Here is a 14823-nt window from a genome sequence, read left to right as displayed (position 1 = left end):
TGGGTGGCTCAGTCGTTAAGCATCTGCCTTTGGCTCAGGTCGTGATCCCAGGGTGCTGGGATCGAGCCCCACGTCGGGCTCCATGCTCCACTGGGAGCCTCCTTCTTCCTCTCCCACTCCCCCTGCTTGTGTTCCCTCTCTCGCTGGCTGTCTCTCTCTCTCTGTCAAATAAATAAATAAAATCTTGTAAAAAATAAAATAAAATCTTTAAAAAATGGTTTTTACATTTAGAGAAAAAAAGAAGAAAATGCAACGGAAAAAGAAAGATAGTATGTATTTGGCCCACAAAGCATAAAATTTTTAGTATCTTGCCCTTTATAGAAAAAGTTTGCTGACTTCTGACCTAGTGGAAGGCATAACAAAGGTTTACTAAGCCATACCAGCTTTACTGTATGTTTGACATATTTTCATAACAAAATGAGTGAGGGAAACGAGATAAATGCTATTTTAGGAAGTCAGGAAACCTAGGCTCAGGTTAGGACCGCTCATCAGGAACCATTGCATGAAAGCATCAAGGAATCAAGGGGAACTGCTCAAAGCAGGTGTTTTCTGCTAATTGTTTTGATGTCTGGGAGACATGCACCAGGTAGATGAGCAATGAATGTTTGAATGTAGCCCAGAATTGAATATTTTTGCCATAATTCCATTTCTAGGTCACTAACCTTTGTTTTTTGAGGTATTAGATAAACGTGTGTGTGTGTGTGTGTGTGTGTGTGTGTGTGTGTGTGTGTGTGTGTGTGTGTGTTGCTGCATGCGTGAATGAATGCTTTGGTTTTTGTTTCCTCTCATCCCTACCCCATGACAGGGCTTAATGTGTGGAGTCTGCCTATAGGGTATACAGAGGAAGGACCCTCTCAACGAATCTTTTTAGTTGACTAAAAGTAGTTTTATAACATTTCTGAATTTTCTTTTTTTTTTTTTCTTTTTTTTTTTTTTAAAGATTTTATTTATTTATTCGACAGAGATAGAGACAGCTAGCGAGAGAGGGAACACAAGCAGGGGAAGTGGGAGAGGAAGAAGCAGGCTCCCAGCGGAGGAGCCCGATGTGGGGCTCGATCCCATAACGCCGGGATCACGCCCTGAGCCGAAGGCAGACGCTTAACCGCTGTGCCACCCAGGCGCCCCAACATTTCTGAATTTTCATTAATTGACAATAAGGATGACCTTAAGTTTAAAAATACTCCAGTTGAGCCAGCTATGCTGTCTATCTCATCAGGCAAGCTAATCAAGCAAGGGCTGGTATTGTAAGTATTTGAAAGCAGACCAAAGACTCAGATGTCCAAAAGAACTACTGTCTCTAGGGGCGCCTGGGTGGCTCAGTTGTTAATCATCTGCCTTCAGCTCAGGTCATGATCCCAGCGTTCTGGGATCGAGCCCTGCATCGGGCTCCCTGCTCGACGGGAGGCCTGCTTCTCCCTCTCCCACTCCCCCTGCTTGTGTTCCCTCTCTTGCTGCCTCTCTCTGTCAAATTAATTAATTAATTAATTTAAAAAAAAAAGAAGAACAACAACTGTCTCTAGATTGCCAGGAGATAAAAATTTCTCTTTTAGTTTCCAGTACCTTAAGTAGAACCAACATGTCAGTGGATGGGTTACAGAGCACAGGCTTGGAGGCCAGGTAGCTTGCTAACAAATATGACAAACTATGTATGATCTGGCAAATTCATTTTCTTAAGTTATTTTTCTTCGTTTGAAAAAATGAGATGTAATATTTACCTCTTTTCTACTGTAAGATTTTACTAATATGTATTCTTTAAGGAGTTTGGCAAGTTTTATATTTTCAACGGTTACAGCAGATTGTTAAGTGTTAATAAAAGGTATGGGGAGACTGGGTGGCTCAGTCAGTTGGGCATCCAACTCTTGATTTCACCTCAGGTCATGGTCTCAGTGTTGTGAGATTGAGCTATGCACTGGGCTCCGCATTCAATGGAGAGTCTGCTTCAGATTCTCTCTCTCCCTCTCCCTCTGCTCCTACCCCTCCGTGCGCTTGCTCGCTCTCCCCTTCCCTCTCTCTAAATAAATAAATCTTAAAAAGAAAGAGAGAAAAATGTAAATATACAAAAAAATCTAGAAAGACCATTTACATATAATTAATTGATGGTGATTTCAGATCATTCTTACTGGTTCATTAAAATAGCTCCTGAATGGATCTTCACAGTTTCCTGGTTTGAAACAGAATGATTAGTTGTATATATTTTCTTTTTCCTTCTCTTTTTTGCTCTCTACAGTATCCAGTTTGTCTTTAGACCTATAGCCAATTTTGACTTTACCTTTACTCTCAAGCAGTGAGAATAGATGACATGTAGTATTGTGCTCTTTAATTACTTACAGCTCAAGTATTTTGTTATGTATATATATATAAACACTTGAAAAAAAAGTTTCTGACTATTATCATCTTATTCTCTATGAGAGGAATATCCCATCCTCTTTTCAGTTCATCTGTTAATATTAGTCACTTCAAGAAAAATGTAGAAATCATGTACTCCTCTCTTTTTTTTTTTTTTTTTTTAAAGATTTTATTTATTCAACAGAGATAGAGACAGCCAGCGAGAGAGGGAACACAAGCAGGAGGAGTGGGAGAGGAAGAAGCAGGCTCATAGCAGAGGAGCCTGATGTGGGGCTCGAACCCACAACGCCGGGATCACGCCCTGAGCCAAAGGCAGACGCCCAACCGCTGTGCCACCCAGGCGCCCCTCATGTACTCCTCTCTATATCATTTATGCTATTCTTGTCTTATTTATTATATCTGCATACATTAGATTTATTTAAAAAATTTTTTTTTATTTTTAAGTAATCTCTACTCCTAGTGTAGGGCTTGAACTCACAGCCCTGAGATCAAGAGTTGTGGGCTCCACCAACTAACTTAAGCCAGCCAGTGCCCCACATCTGCATACATTTTATTTTATTTTTTATTTTTTTAAAGACTTTATTTATTTGACAGAGATAGAGACAGCCAGCGAGAGAGGGAACACAAGCAGGGGGAGTAGGAGAGGAAGAAGCAGGCTCATAGCGGAAGAGCCTGATGTGGGGCTCGACCCCATAACGCCAGGATCACGCCCTGAGCCGAAGGCAGATGCTTAACCGCTGTGCCGCCCAGGCACCCCTGCATACATTCTAAATCAAGAATTCAGTGCCATAATTTTTGCTTTAAACAGTCATTTGTATTTTAAAGAATCTAAGAGAAAAAGTAGTTTTAAGATTTATCCACATATTTACCATGTTATATATACAACATGATAGTTTACTTTGGAAATTCCCAGTTTATAAAAGGACTCCCAGGACTAATAGGTTAGGTAGCAAAGTTGCAGGATACAAGAGCAATATACGAAAACCCATTGTATTTCCACATGTCATCAGTGAACAAGTGGAATTTGTTTTATGCTAAAAGTACTGTTTATAGTACCCACAAAATGAAATACTTGAGTTTAAATCCAACAAAAAATATGCATGATTTGTATTCTGAAAACTATTAAACATTGAGAAAAATCAAAGGAGACCTAAATAATTGAAGAGGTATACTGTGTTGATGGATTGGAAGGCTAAATAATGTTATCTCCAAATTGATATATATAGATTCAATGCAATCCCAATCAAAATCCCAGCAGGCTTCTAAAATAAATATTGACAAACATATTCTAAAAATTTTAGAGAAAGTGAAGGAACTAGAATAGCCAAAGCAATTTTGAAAAAGAAAACAAATTCACGAACTCACATCATTTGATTTCAAAAACCTACAGTAATCAAAATAGTATGGTATTGTTGAAAAGATAAATACATAAACCCATCAAACAGGACAGAGAGTCCAGACACAGACCCGTACAATACAGTCAACAGATTTTGGCAAAGGTGCAAAGACAAATCAATCAAGAAAGGATAGTCTTTTCAACAAATGGTACTAGAGCAACTAAACATCCATATGCGTAAACTTTGAGGGACACCTGGCTGTTCAATTGGTGGAGCATGCAACTCTTGATTTCGGGGTTGTAAGTTTGAGCCCCATGTTGGGTGCTGAGATTACTTAAAAATAAAATATTTTTAAAAAATAAAAAAAGGAGTGCCTGGGTGGCTCAGCTGGTTAGGCATCTGCCTTTGGGTTGGGTCATGGTCTGGAGGTCCAGGGATTGAGGCCGGGATCTGGCTCCCCACTCTGCAGGGAGCCTGCTTTTCCCTCTCCCTCTGCCGTGCACACACGCACTCTTTCTCTCTCTCAAATGGGTGGATAAAATCTTTTAAATAAATAAATAAATAAATAGACTTTGATTCATACCTTATATAAAAATGAATGCAAAATGGATCATATTGATAAATTTAAAGCCTACTCTAAAGCTTCTAGAATGAAATATAGGAGAAAGTCTTTTTTTTTTTTTTTAAAGATTTTATTTATTTAATTGACAGAGACAGCCAGTGAGAGAGGGAACACAAGCAGGGGGAGTGGGAGAGGAAGAAGCAGGCTCATAGCAGAGGAGCCTGATGTGGGGCTCGATCCCATAATGCCAGGATCACGCCCTCAGCCGGGCAGATGCTTTAACCGCTGTGCCACCCAGGCACCCCAGGAGAAAATCTTTTTTTTTTTTTTTTAAGATTTTATTTATTTATTTGACAGAGATAGAGACAGCCAGCGAGAGAGGGAACACAAGCAGGGGGAGTGGGAGAGGAAGAAGCAGGCTCATAGCGGAGGAGCCTGATGTGGGGCTTGATCCCATAACGCCGGGATCACGCCCTGAGCCGAAGGCAGACGCTTAACCGCTGTGCCACCCAGGCGCCCCCCAGGAGAAAATATTTTAACAACAGAAGCATTATCCATAAAAGACAAAATTTATAAATTGAATTGTGTTAAAATGAAAAACTTTTGTTTTCTAAAAGCTACTGTAAAGAGATGAAAAGGAAAGCCACAGACTGGCAGAAAATATTTTCAAGTCACATATCTGACAAAGGATTTGTATCCAGAACATATAAAGAACTTTTGGGGCACCTGGGTGGCTCAGTTGGTTGAACATCCAACTCTTGATTTTGGCTCAGGTCATGATCTCGGGATCCTGGGATCAAGCCCTGTGTTGGGCTCCATACTCAGCAGGGAGTCTGCTTGAGGATTCTCTCTTGCCCTTTCCCTCTACCCCTCCCCCCACTTACGTGTGCTATCTCTAAAATAAAAATAAATTAGAAAAATTAAGAACTCTCACAGCTCAACAGTAAGAAAATAACCTAATAAAAATTGAGCAAAAGGTCTAAGCAGACACATCCCCACAAAATACAGATGGTTATTAAACATGTAAAAAGATGGTCAACATCATTAGTTTTTAGGGAAATACAAATTAAGACCACAATGAGATACCACTGTATGCCTATTAAAGTGACTTAGAAATAAAGATGAGCTGAAAGAAATACAGACAGTGCCAAATACTGATGAGTATGTGGAGCAATTGGAAATTGCATTAATTGCTGGTAGGAATGTAAAATGGTCTTGTCTCTGTGGAAAATGGTTTGGCAGTTTTTAAGTAAAGTTAAACGTACTGTTATCATATGACCCAGCATTCCCACTTCTAAATATTAATCCAAGAGAAATGAAAACTCAGGTTCACACAAAAAACTATACGTGAATGTTTAATGGTAGTTTTATTTGTAATTGCCAGAAATAGCAATCTACTTCAGTGTACATTCCACAAAGAGTGAATTTTACCTGTTTACTAAATGTTCATTAAGTTTTAAAAAAATTTTTTAAAGATTATTTATTCATTTGAGAGAGAGCTAGCAAGAGCATACCACAGAGGAGGGGCAGAGGGATAAGGAGAAGCAGACTCCCAGCTGAGCAGCGAGCCCGATGTGGGGTTCAATTCCAGGACCCTGGGATCATGACCTGAGCTGAAGACAGACACTTAACTGACTGAGCCACCCAGGTGCCCCTGTTCATTAATTTTCATCAAACACACACACACGCACGCACGCAAACACAAACTATGATAGGGAAATACAGATGGACTACCGACTATAACAAATGAACCTAACTGTCATATAAACGAATAACATAAAACACAGAAGTGGGTAAGGGAGAAAGAACTAATCTCAAATGATTTTGGAAACCGTATTTTGGCTGAATAAGGTTAAAGACAAAAGGAATTCCAGTTACTTTGTTATTCACTGGGATATGGTTTGGCAATTCTGAAACTATATAGTAGATTTGAATAAATAAGTAAGTGTATTGTAGATAATGAGAACCAGTTTTCTTACCGTCCAAGAAAGAAGTTACAAATAAGGAAAGGAGGAGGCTAGATAATAACCCTGTGGTTTTGGATTAAAATTGTGGAGGTATTAGTAGGAACTTAATTTCTCTCACACACCACAGATACATATAAAGAAAAAAAATATATATATATATAAAGAATACAAATTCCTTTTATTAAATGTAGAACGACTAAGGGAAATAATTGTTGCAACCAAAATCCACTGATAGATGCTAAAATTAGTGGGTTAAAGTCTGAGGAGGAAGAGGATATATGCATAATCTGAAGTATAGCCCCAAAGATATTTATTAATTGAGATGGGAAAATCAGTGGAGACACCTGGCAGACTACCTTAACCAAGTGATCAAGGTTAATATCACCAGTGTCCACATCATGTACCGCCTCTCTGACATAACACTGAGGACACATCATTTTTGTGTTGTTCTTATTTTTTTTTTTTTTAAAGATTTTATTTATTTATTCGACAGAGAGAGAGACAGCCAGCGAGAGAGGGAACACAAGCAGGGGGAGTGGGAGAGGAAGAAGCAGGCTCACAGCAGAGGAGCCTGATGTGGGGCTCGATCCCACAACGCTGGGATCACGCCCTGAGCCGAAGGCAGACGCTTAACCGCTGTGCCACCCAGGTGCCCCTGTGTTGTTCTTATTTTTAAAATGCTAAACTTAAATCGTGAGGAAATAAACTCAAATTGGCTAACATTATACAAAATAACCAGTACTCTTCAGAGGTGTCAAAGTCATAAAAGAAGGGTTGAGGAATTGTCACAGGCTGGAAGAGACTAAGGCAACATGATAACCAAGCAATGTAGGATCCTGGAGCAGAAAAAAAGTTATTATTGGAAAAATTGGTAACTTCAAATAAAGCCTTAGTTTAGTTAATAGTTTTACCAATGTTAATTTGTTAGTTTTGATAATGCCGCTGCATTATGAAAGATATTAACATTAGAGGAAGCTGGATGAAGGGTATATGGTAACTGTACTAGTTTAGCAACACTTCTGTAACACTTTTTTAACTTTGCAAAGTTAAAAAAAAAAAAAAGCTCATTAGTAACCAGAAATAGATTTTTTCCAAAAAAGAAAAAAGGGAAGTAAGTGTCTGTTGACTTTTTTCCCTTTAGAGAAATAAATACTTCATAAATAAAAGGTTCCAGGAGATAAAATTGGTAGTTAAAGAAACATGTTTATTATTTTAAAGATTGTAATTTTAAAATCGAGCCAATGAACTATTTACTCTAAAGCCATAAAACATCTCTAAGAATTCCTTTCTTAATCTGTAGGGAAAAACTCCACTCACTTATTTCTTCTTCCTTTTAAATTGCTCCTCCCCAAGCAACAAATATTACACGATGTTTAATATTTGGGCAGTATTATGGATTTAGGTTTTGTTTTTTTTTTTAAGTGGGCATCTTCGGAATGAAACCACAATTTAAAATATTATTTCCCTAGAGAAAATGTTTTTCAAGTTCTTAACAATTTGAACTTTTGGTTTATAACCCATTTGTAAATTGGATACGAAAAAAATAAAGAATATCGTAAAAACTCCATCTATAATTTCACTACCCAAGCACAGCTATTATTAACATTTAGGTATATATCCTTGAAGAATCTTGTTATGTACACATGCTGTATGTGTGCATTTGTTGTTCACATTTGTTTAATTTCCAGATTGGACACAAAATGAGGGAAGAGGGACCTAGAAAACATTTCAAAAAAAACCTTTTTTTTTTTGTTATTACAGATTTGTCTGAGTTTATGTTTGTCTCTTCTCCATTTACACTAGTGTGGAGAAATATAGAACAGAGGTAAAATATACATAGAATCTTAGAATTGGGCCCAATAAAAGAACCACACTGAGAAAATCCTGACATGTAGCCCATTCATTGTGCTGGTAGTATTTTTTAAATTGAGTGATTTTATTGAATGCAATTTATGTACAGTAAATATACAGACACTAAATGTATAGTTTAATGAAATTAGATAAATTATGCCCCTATACAATCAACAAATCAAGATACAGAATGATGGTAGTTGTAGTGGGGAATGGAAGGGAAGAGATAGAGGATGGAATGATACTTGTTTGAATTTACCTCTTGGGTAATAGATATTCTATATATTTAAAAATTAAAATTTAATCAGTATATATGGGGGGCATATCAAAGGCAAACAGGAACAGCGACTCCAAGAGTATTTCAGATATAACCACATCGGAGGAAAGAATAGAACTAATACAAGTATGTACATAATATTTTAACTGTACGCAGGAAAGGAAACCACAGATAAGTCTTCAACTCTTAATACATTTGTTTCATATTGGTATGGGTGTGACAGTTCTGAAACTATGTGTTAAAGGATTGAGCAATGAATAATATTGATATTATTTAGAGTTAGGATCCTGACTATGAAAGAAGAGAAATATGGATTCAGGGAAAGTAAGGAAGAACCCTGTGGGATTCGATAGGTTATATCTCCCCCCTTGTATATATATATGGTTATATCTGCCCCCCCCCAGTATATCTCCTATCTCTGTCTGCCACAAGATTGTCATTTCAATGACACCTCAGTATCAGTGAGCACATAGATTTTGAATTCCTCGCTAAAGGGAACAAGAGCTCCTTGGAGTAATGGCTCATTCTATTTCAGGGACAGGGAACATTAAAAGATAAGCCTTAGAACATCTTGTGCCAGAAAGTTAAAAAGTGCTTTAGGGGAAAAAAAGAAAGAAAGAGAAAAAGAGAGAAAAAACGTTGGGGCCTTTCAAAAGGACATGAGAGCCAGGTTGAGGGGGCTCCCACTGGCCAAATCCTGGAATATAAGCATCAGTATAAAAATGATAATGGATTAATATAGCCTGTTGAATAAATAGGCATCCGTTATTTCCATGACAGATGATGGATGAATGGATGGATTAAAAGAGAGGGCTTTTCCTCATAATAGAATGCTGACTGTTAAATGTGAAGGAAGGGAATGGTAGAGTTGAAAAAAAAAAATCAGCATTTTATTATCATCATAGTGAAGATTGGGGCTAGAACATTCAGTGGTTGCTAAATCTAGAGGGAAAGTTTGATGAGCAGGATGTTTACATGATTTAAAAGTATCTCTTCACAGATTACTTGTTAGATAGAAGGTAGAAAACAGTAACTATAACTATATACATTGGAAAAGAACAGACAATGCCTTGAGTACATGATGAAAATTAGTAACATCAAGGTGGAACAGACAGACATTGTATACCTACAGATATGATACCCTGAAAAAGACAGTATTACTCTTGTAGTATTTTGGCCAAGGATGTATAACCAGAATCTAATCTTGAAGAAATGCAGACAAGCACAAATTTAGTAACATTCCACTGTATATTCTTCAAAAATGCCACTGTCATGAAAGACAAAGAAAGGTTAAGGAGTTGTTCTAGATTATAGGAGACTAACAAGATGTGATAACGAAGTACAACATGTGATCCTGAAGGAAGGGGAAAAACATGTTTGTAGACATTATATATGTTTATTTATTCTTTTTAGATGTAGTCCCCAAAGGTATCTCATTTTAATTTTGTCCTTAAATTTTAATGTAACATAACTAATAAGTTTGGATTTTAATAAATTATAATCATTTTCTAATTTAACTTACTATTTTATTTTATTTATATAAGATTTTATTTATTTGACAAAGAGAAAGAGAACACAAGCAGGAGGGGGTGGCAGGCAGAGGGAGAGGGAGAAGCAGGCTTCCCGTTGAGTGGGAGACCTATGCGGAGCTCGATCCCAGGACCCTGGGATGATGACCTGAGCTGAAGGCGGACGTTTAACCCACTGAGCCATCCTGGCACCCCTAACTTACTATTTTATTTTATTTATTTATTTATTTTTTTTTTAAAGATTTTATTTATTTATTCTACAGAGATAGAGACAGCCAGGGAGAGAGGGAACACAAGCGGGGGAGTGGGAGAGGAAGAAGCAGGCTCATAGCAGAGGAGCCTGATGTGGGGCTCGATCCCATAACGCCGGGATCACGCCCTGAGCCGAAGGCAGACGCTTAACCGCTGTGCCACCCAGGCGCCCCCTAACTTACTATTTTAAAATAACATTACAGGGGTAATGCCGCTCAGCAGGGAGCCTGCTTCTCCCTCTCCCTCTGCCTGCCCCTCCCCCTGCTTGTGCTCTCTCTTTCTCTTTGTCAAATAAATACAATCTTTTAAAAAATAAAATAATATTACAGATTTTATAGTAATAAAGTTTCCTCTATAATTTCCACCTGGTTCCCCTAATGTTAACATGTTACATAAACATGTAACATGGTTTTGTCAACATTTTATTTATCAACATTACATCTATCAAAACTAAGAAATCAACATTGATCAAATGATACTCTAAACTTACACACTTTGCTCAGATTTTCCGTTTTTCCACTGTTTCTTTTCTGTTCTAGAATCTAATCCAGAAAATTGCATTGCATTTAGCATACCCACTTTTATTTATTTTATTTTTTATTTAATTTGAGAGAGAAAGGTGGGAGAGAGCCAGAGGACATAAACTAGGCACCTCCAGTATAGCCACTTTTAAATCAGGCTTTGTCTTAGGCTAATTAAAAGTGCGTCTGGTGATGTGCCTGGGTGGCTCAGTTGGTTAGGCGGTCGACTTTTGGTTTCATCTCAGGTCATGATCTTGGGGTTGTGGGATTTAGCTCCAATGTGGAGCTTCACCCTCAGCAGGGCTTCTGCTTGGGATTCTCTCTCTTCCTCTCCCTCTGCCCTGCCTCCCCCGCCCCTGCTCATGTTCTCTCTCTCTCAAAATAAATAAATCTTTGAAAGAAAGAAAGAAAGAAAGAGAAAGAAAGAAAAGAAAGAAAGAAAGAAAAAGAAAGAAAGAAAGAAAGAAAAAGAAAAGAAAGAAAGAAAGAGAGAGAGAGAGAAAGAAAGAAAGAAAGAAGGAAGAGCTGCTTGGGATTCTCTCTCCCTCTCCCTTTGCCCTTCCACCCCTGCCCCCAACCACGCTCGTATGCTCTCTCTCTGTCAAATAAATAAGTAAATCTTTTTTTTTTTTTTTAAAGATTTTATTTATTTATTTGACAGAGACAGAGACAGCCAGCGAGAGAGGGAACACAAGCAGGGGGAGTGGGAGAGGAAGAAGCAGGCTCCTAGCAGAGGAGCCTGATGCGGGGCTCGATCCCAGAACGCTGGGATCACGCCCTGAGCCGAAGGCAGACACTTAACCGCTGTGCCACCCAGGCGCCCCTAAATAAGTAAATCTTTTGAAAGTGCATCTGTTTAATGCAAAACAATAAAATTGGACCCTTACCTGATACCATATATAAAAATTCAAAATCCAGATCTAAATGTAACTGTTGAAACTATAGAACTTTTAGAAGAATGTTAACATAGGGGTAAATCTGCATAACCTTGGTTTTGGCAAAGGATTCTTAGATACGACACCAAAAATATGAACAACAAGAGAAAAAGTAGATAAATTGGACTTCATCAAAATAAAAAACTTCTGTGTTTCAAAACACTGAAAGACAACCTATAGAATAGGAGAAAATATTTTTAAATTACATATCTGATAATGGATCTGTCTAGAATATATAAGGAACTCTTACAACTCAATAAAGAAAAGACAATTTAAAAATGGGCAAAGGATCTGAATTGACATTTCTCCAAAGAAGTACAAATGGCCAGGAAGCACAAGAAAAGATGCTTAACGTCATGAGTCATGAATCTTAAAAACATTATGCTAAGTGAAAGAAGCAAACACAAGACCACATGTTATATGGTTCCATTTATATGAAGTGTCCAGAATGGGCAAATCTCTAGAGGACAGAGAGATAAGTTGTTGCTTAGGGCTGAAGTGGTGGGGAAAAGGAATAAGAGGGCGATTGCTAACAGATAAGGGGTTTCTTTCTTTTTTTTCTAATAGAGAAAAAATTTTAATGTAAAATACACATAAAATTTAATTTATGTAAATACACATAAAATTAAAAATTTTAACCATTTTTTAAATGAACAATTAGGAGTTTTCTTTTTGAGGTGATGGAAGTTCTAAAATTGTAGTGATGGTTGCATATATCTTTGTACTAAAAGCCATTGAATTGTACACATTCACATGTGAATTGTATGGAATGTATACTATCTCAATAAAGCTGTTACAAAAAAAATATTGCTGTTAACACCTGTTGATTAAAATCAAGGGGCTCATCGCAGAGAACATTTTGGAAAAATAAATTTGTTGAAAAATAAGCAGGACTTAATGTGGCTAGATCCACTTTACACCTTACAACAAGTGGTACAAGTTTCCATTAAACCAGGCCGCTACTAATTGAAATAAAATGTCATTAGTTGTTCCTAATCACAGTGTCTTTTTTTTTAAAGTTTTGTTTTGAGAGAGAGAGCTTTGGGGGAGGTGGCGTGGAGGGGAAGAGGGAGAGAGAGAATCCCAAAGAGGCTCCATGCCCGGCACAGAGCCCAACACAGTTTGGCTCAGTCTCACCACCCTGAGGTCATGACCTGAGCCAAAATCAAGAGTCTGAAGCCTAACTGACTGAGCCACCCAGATGCCCCTAAAAAGTTTTTTTAAAGCAACTTGTACAGGTATAACTTATGTATGTACTATCTATTTTTTTAGCAAGTTTATTGAGGTATGAGTTAACATGCCATAAGTTCACCAACTTTTTGTACATTTCAGTGATTTTTAGTAAATATGATTTATAGTCATCACCATAATCTAATTTTAGAACATTTTAACTTTGGGAAGTCATTCAAGTCTAATTTGATAAGTTTAATTATATATTGATTGTTATTTTTTAAATGTGCTTTAATAGCACTTTTGATGTCCCTTTTGATATGATAGCTTATAAATGCTGTAATTCTCAAAGAAATAATTGCCCAGATTTAATCTGTTCATTTTTACAATGGTCCTTGCTTTGTTTTTTTAGGCACGAGATGTGCGCACCAATGAAGTGGTGGCTATCAAGAAAATGTCTTATAGTGGAAAGCAGTCTACTGAGGTAGGTGAAATGTATACATTCTGTGTGGCATATTAGACATGCTGTTTTTAATGGGGGTAGATGGGAATTCTTTCAAAAGTATTCATACATAAAGAAAAGTATACAAATATTAAGGGTATATCTCAGTGAATTTTCTTTCAGAAACTAAATATACCCATTAAAGTTGTACCTAAAGCCATAAACAGAACATTAATGGCCTCCCAACTTGTGCCTCTTGCTTTTAATTTTTTAGTATATGTGCTGCTGAAGTGAGCTTGCTTTTTAAAACTCTGGTTTAATATATTACTTTATCTGTATTGTAGAGGAATCACCAGTTTTAAAAAAAGTAAATTAGAATAAGATATTTGACAAATTATATTGTGTATTGTTTTTTAATGGTTTAGAGATTGTTAAGGCTTGTTTTAAACAAACTTTAATAATCAACAGGCAGGTATATCTAGTCTGAAAAATAGGCAGTGTATAACAATTTGAAAAAATTATTGATACTATATTGATACTGCTTTAGTTTGCTAATATTCTGATTCTCTTCAGATTATATTTATTCTATTTAATTGTATAAATTTATTTTTTAACATGTATTCTACTTTCTAAATCTAGGATCTTTAGGCTTTAATTTTTAAAATTAACTATTTTAATTGTAAAATGCACACAACAGAGTTCACCATCTTAGCTATTTTTAAATGTACAGTTCAGTGGCATTGAAGACATTCACATTGTCATGCAGTCGTCACCACCATTCTTCTCCAGAACCCTTTCATCATGCAGAACTGAAATTCTCTACCTGTTAAACAATTAATTCCCCATTCTCTCCATCCCCCCCCCTGCCCCCGGAAATCACCATCCTCATTTCTGTTGCTATGAATTTGACTACTTTAGGTGTCTCATGTAAGTGAAATCATGCAGTATTTGACCTTTTGTGACTGGCTTATTTTACTTAGCATAATGTCCTCAGAGTTCATCCATGTTATGGTATGTGTTAGAATTTCTTTCCTTTTTAAGGCTGAATAGTGTGTGTGTGTGTGTGTGTGTGTGTAAACCATCACATTTTGTTTATCCATCCATTTGTCAGTGGACATTTAGGTTGCTTCCACCACTTGGTTATTGTGCTATGGTCTAGCTGTGTAAATATTTCTTTGAATCTCTGCTTTCAGTAATTTCAGGTACCTGGCTAGAGGTGGAATTGCTGGGTTAGTCTTTACTTTTTAAAGATTTTGGTTTTCTACTTTTTTGGAATTTCTGTTTTATGGTAAACCTTATTTTTGTGAAGATCATATTGTGGGTATGGTAACACTATTATGATTATATCACTCTTCCATCATTTTGATACCTAAAAATTTTCTAAAAATTCCTGAAACTCCTAAAGAACTCCATTTCTTACAAGTTAACTCTAATTTTATTTGCCATTTTATAGCTCAACTGTAGAACTAGCTTTTACAGGCAGACTGGTACTGTGTTGGAGTCTGTTTGATCAGTTACACCTAAAACAAAGTTTCATTTAGTGTATCATCTTTTCACATCCAATTATTAGTGTCCTTCCTGAAAGTCTTTTTTACCTTGAAGAATATAGGCTTTTGCTTTGTTCGGAGTTTGTG

The 14823-nt window shown here is 36.9% G+C and overlaps 1 protein-coding gene across 3 annotated transcripts in view; it reads left to right on the top strand.

Annotated features, from left to right (window-relative positions):
* Positions 1-14823, top strand: part of TAOK1 (TAO kinase 1) — a 153687-nt gene that overhangs the window by 73080 nt on the left and 65784 nt on the right. For all 3 annotated transcript variants that reach the window (XM_034641138.1, XM_002912309.4, XM_034641137.1), the window contains one exon: positions 13160-13231. In XM_034641138.1, coding sequence (XP_034497029.1) covers positions 13160-13231 — 72 coding nt within the window. The remainder of the gene's footprint in view (positions 1-13159; positions 13232-14823) is intronic.

Source organism: Ailuropoda melanoleuca, chromosome 13 (genome assembly GCF_002007445.2).
Source record: "Ailuropoda melanoleuca isolate Jingjing chromosome 13, ASM200744v2, whole genome shotgun sequence".
Lineage (NCBI taxonomy): Eukaryota > Metazoa > Chordata > Mammalia > Carnivora > Ursidae > Ailuropoda > Ailuropoda melanoleuca.
The sequence above is the reverse complement of the archived record's forward strand: the minus strand, read 5'-3'. Positions and strand labels throughout refer to the sequence as shown.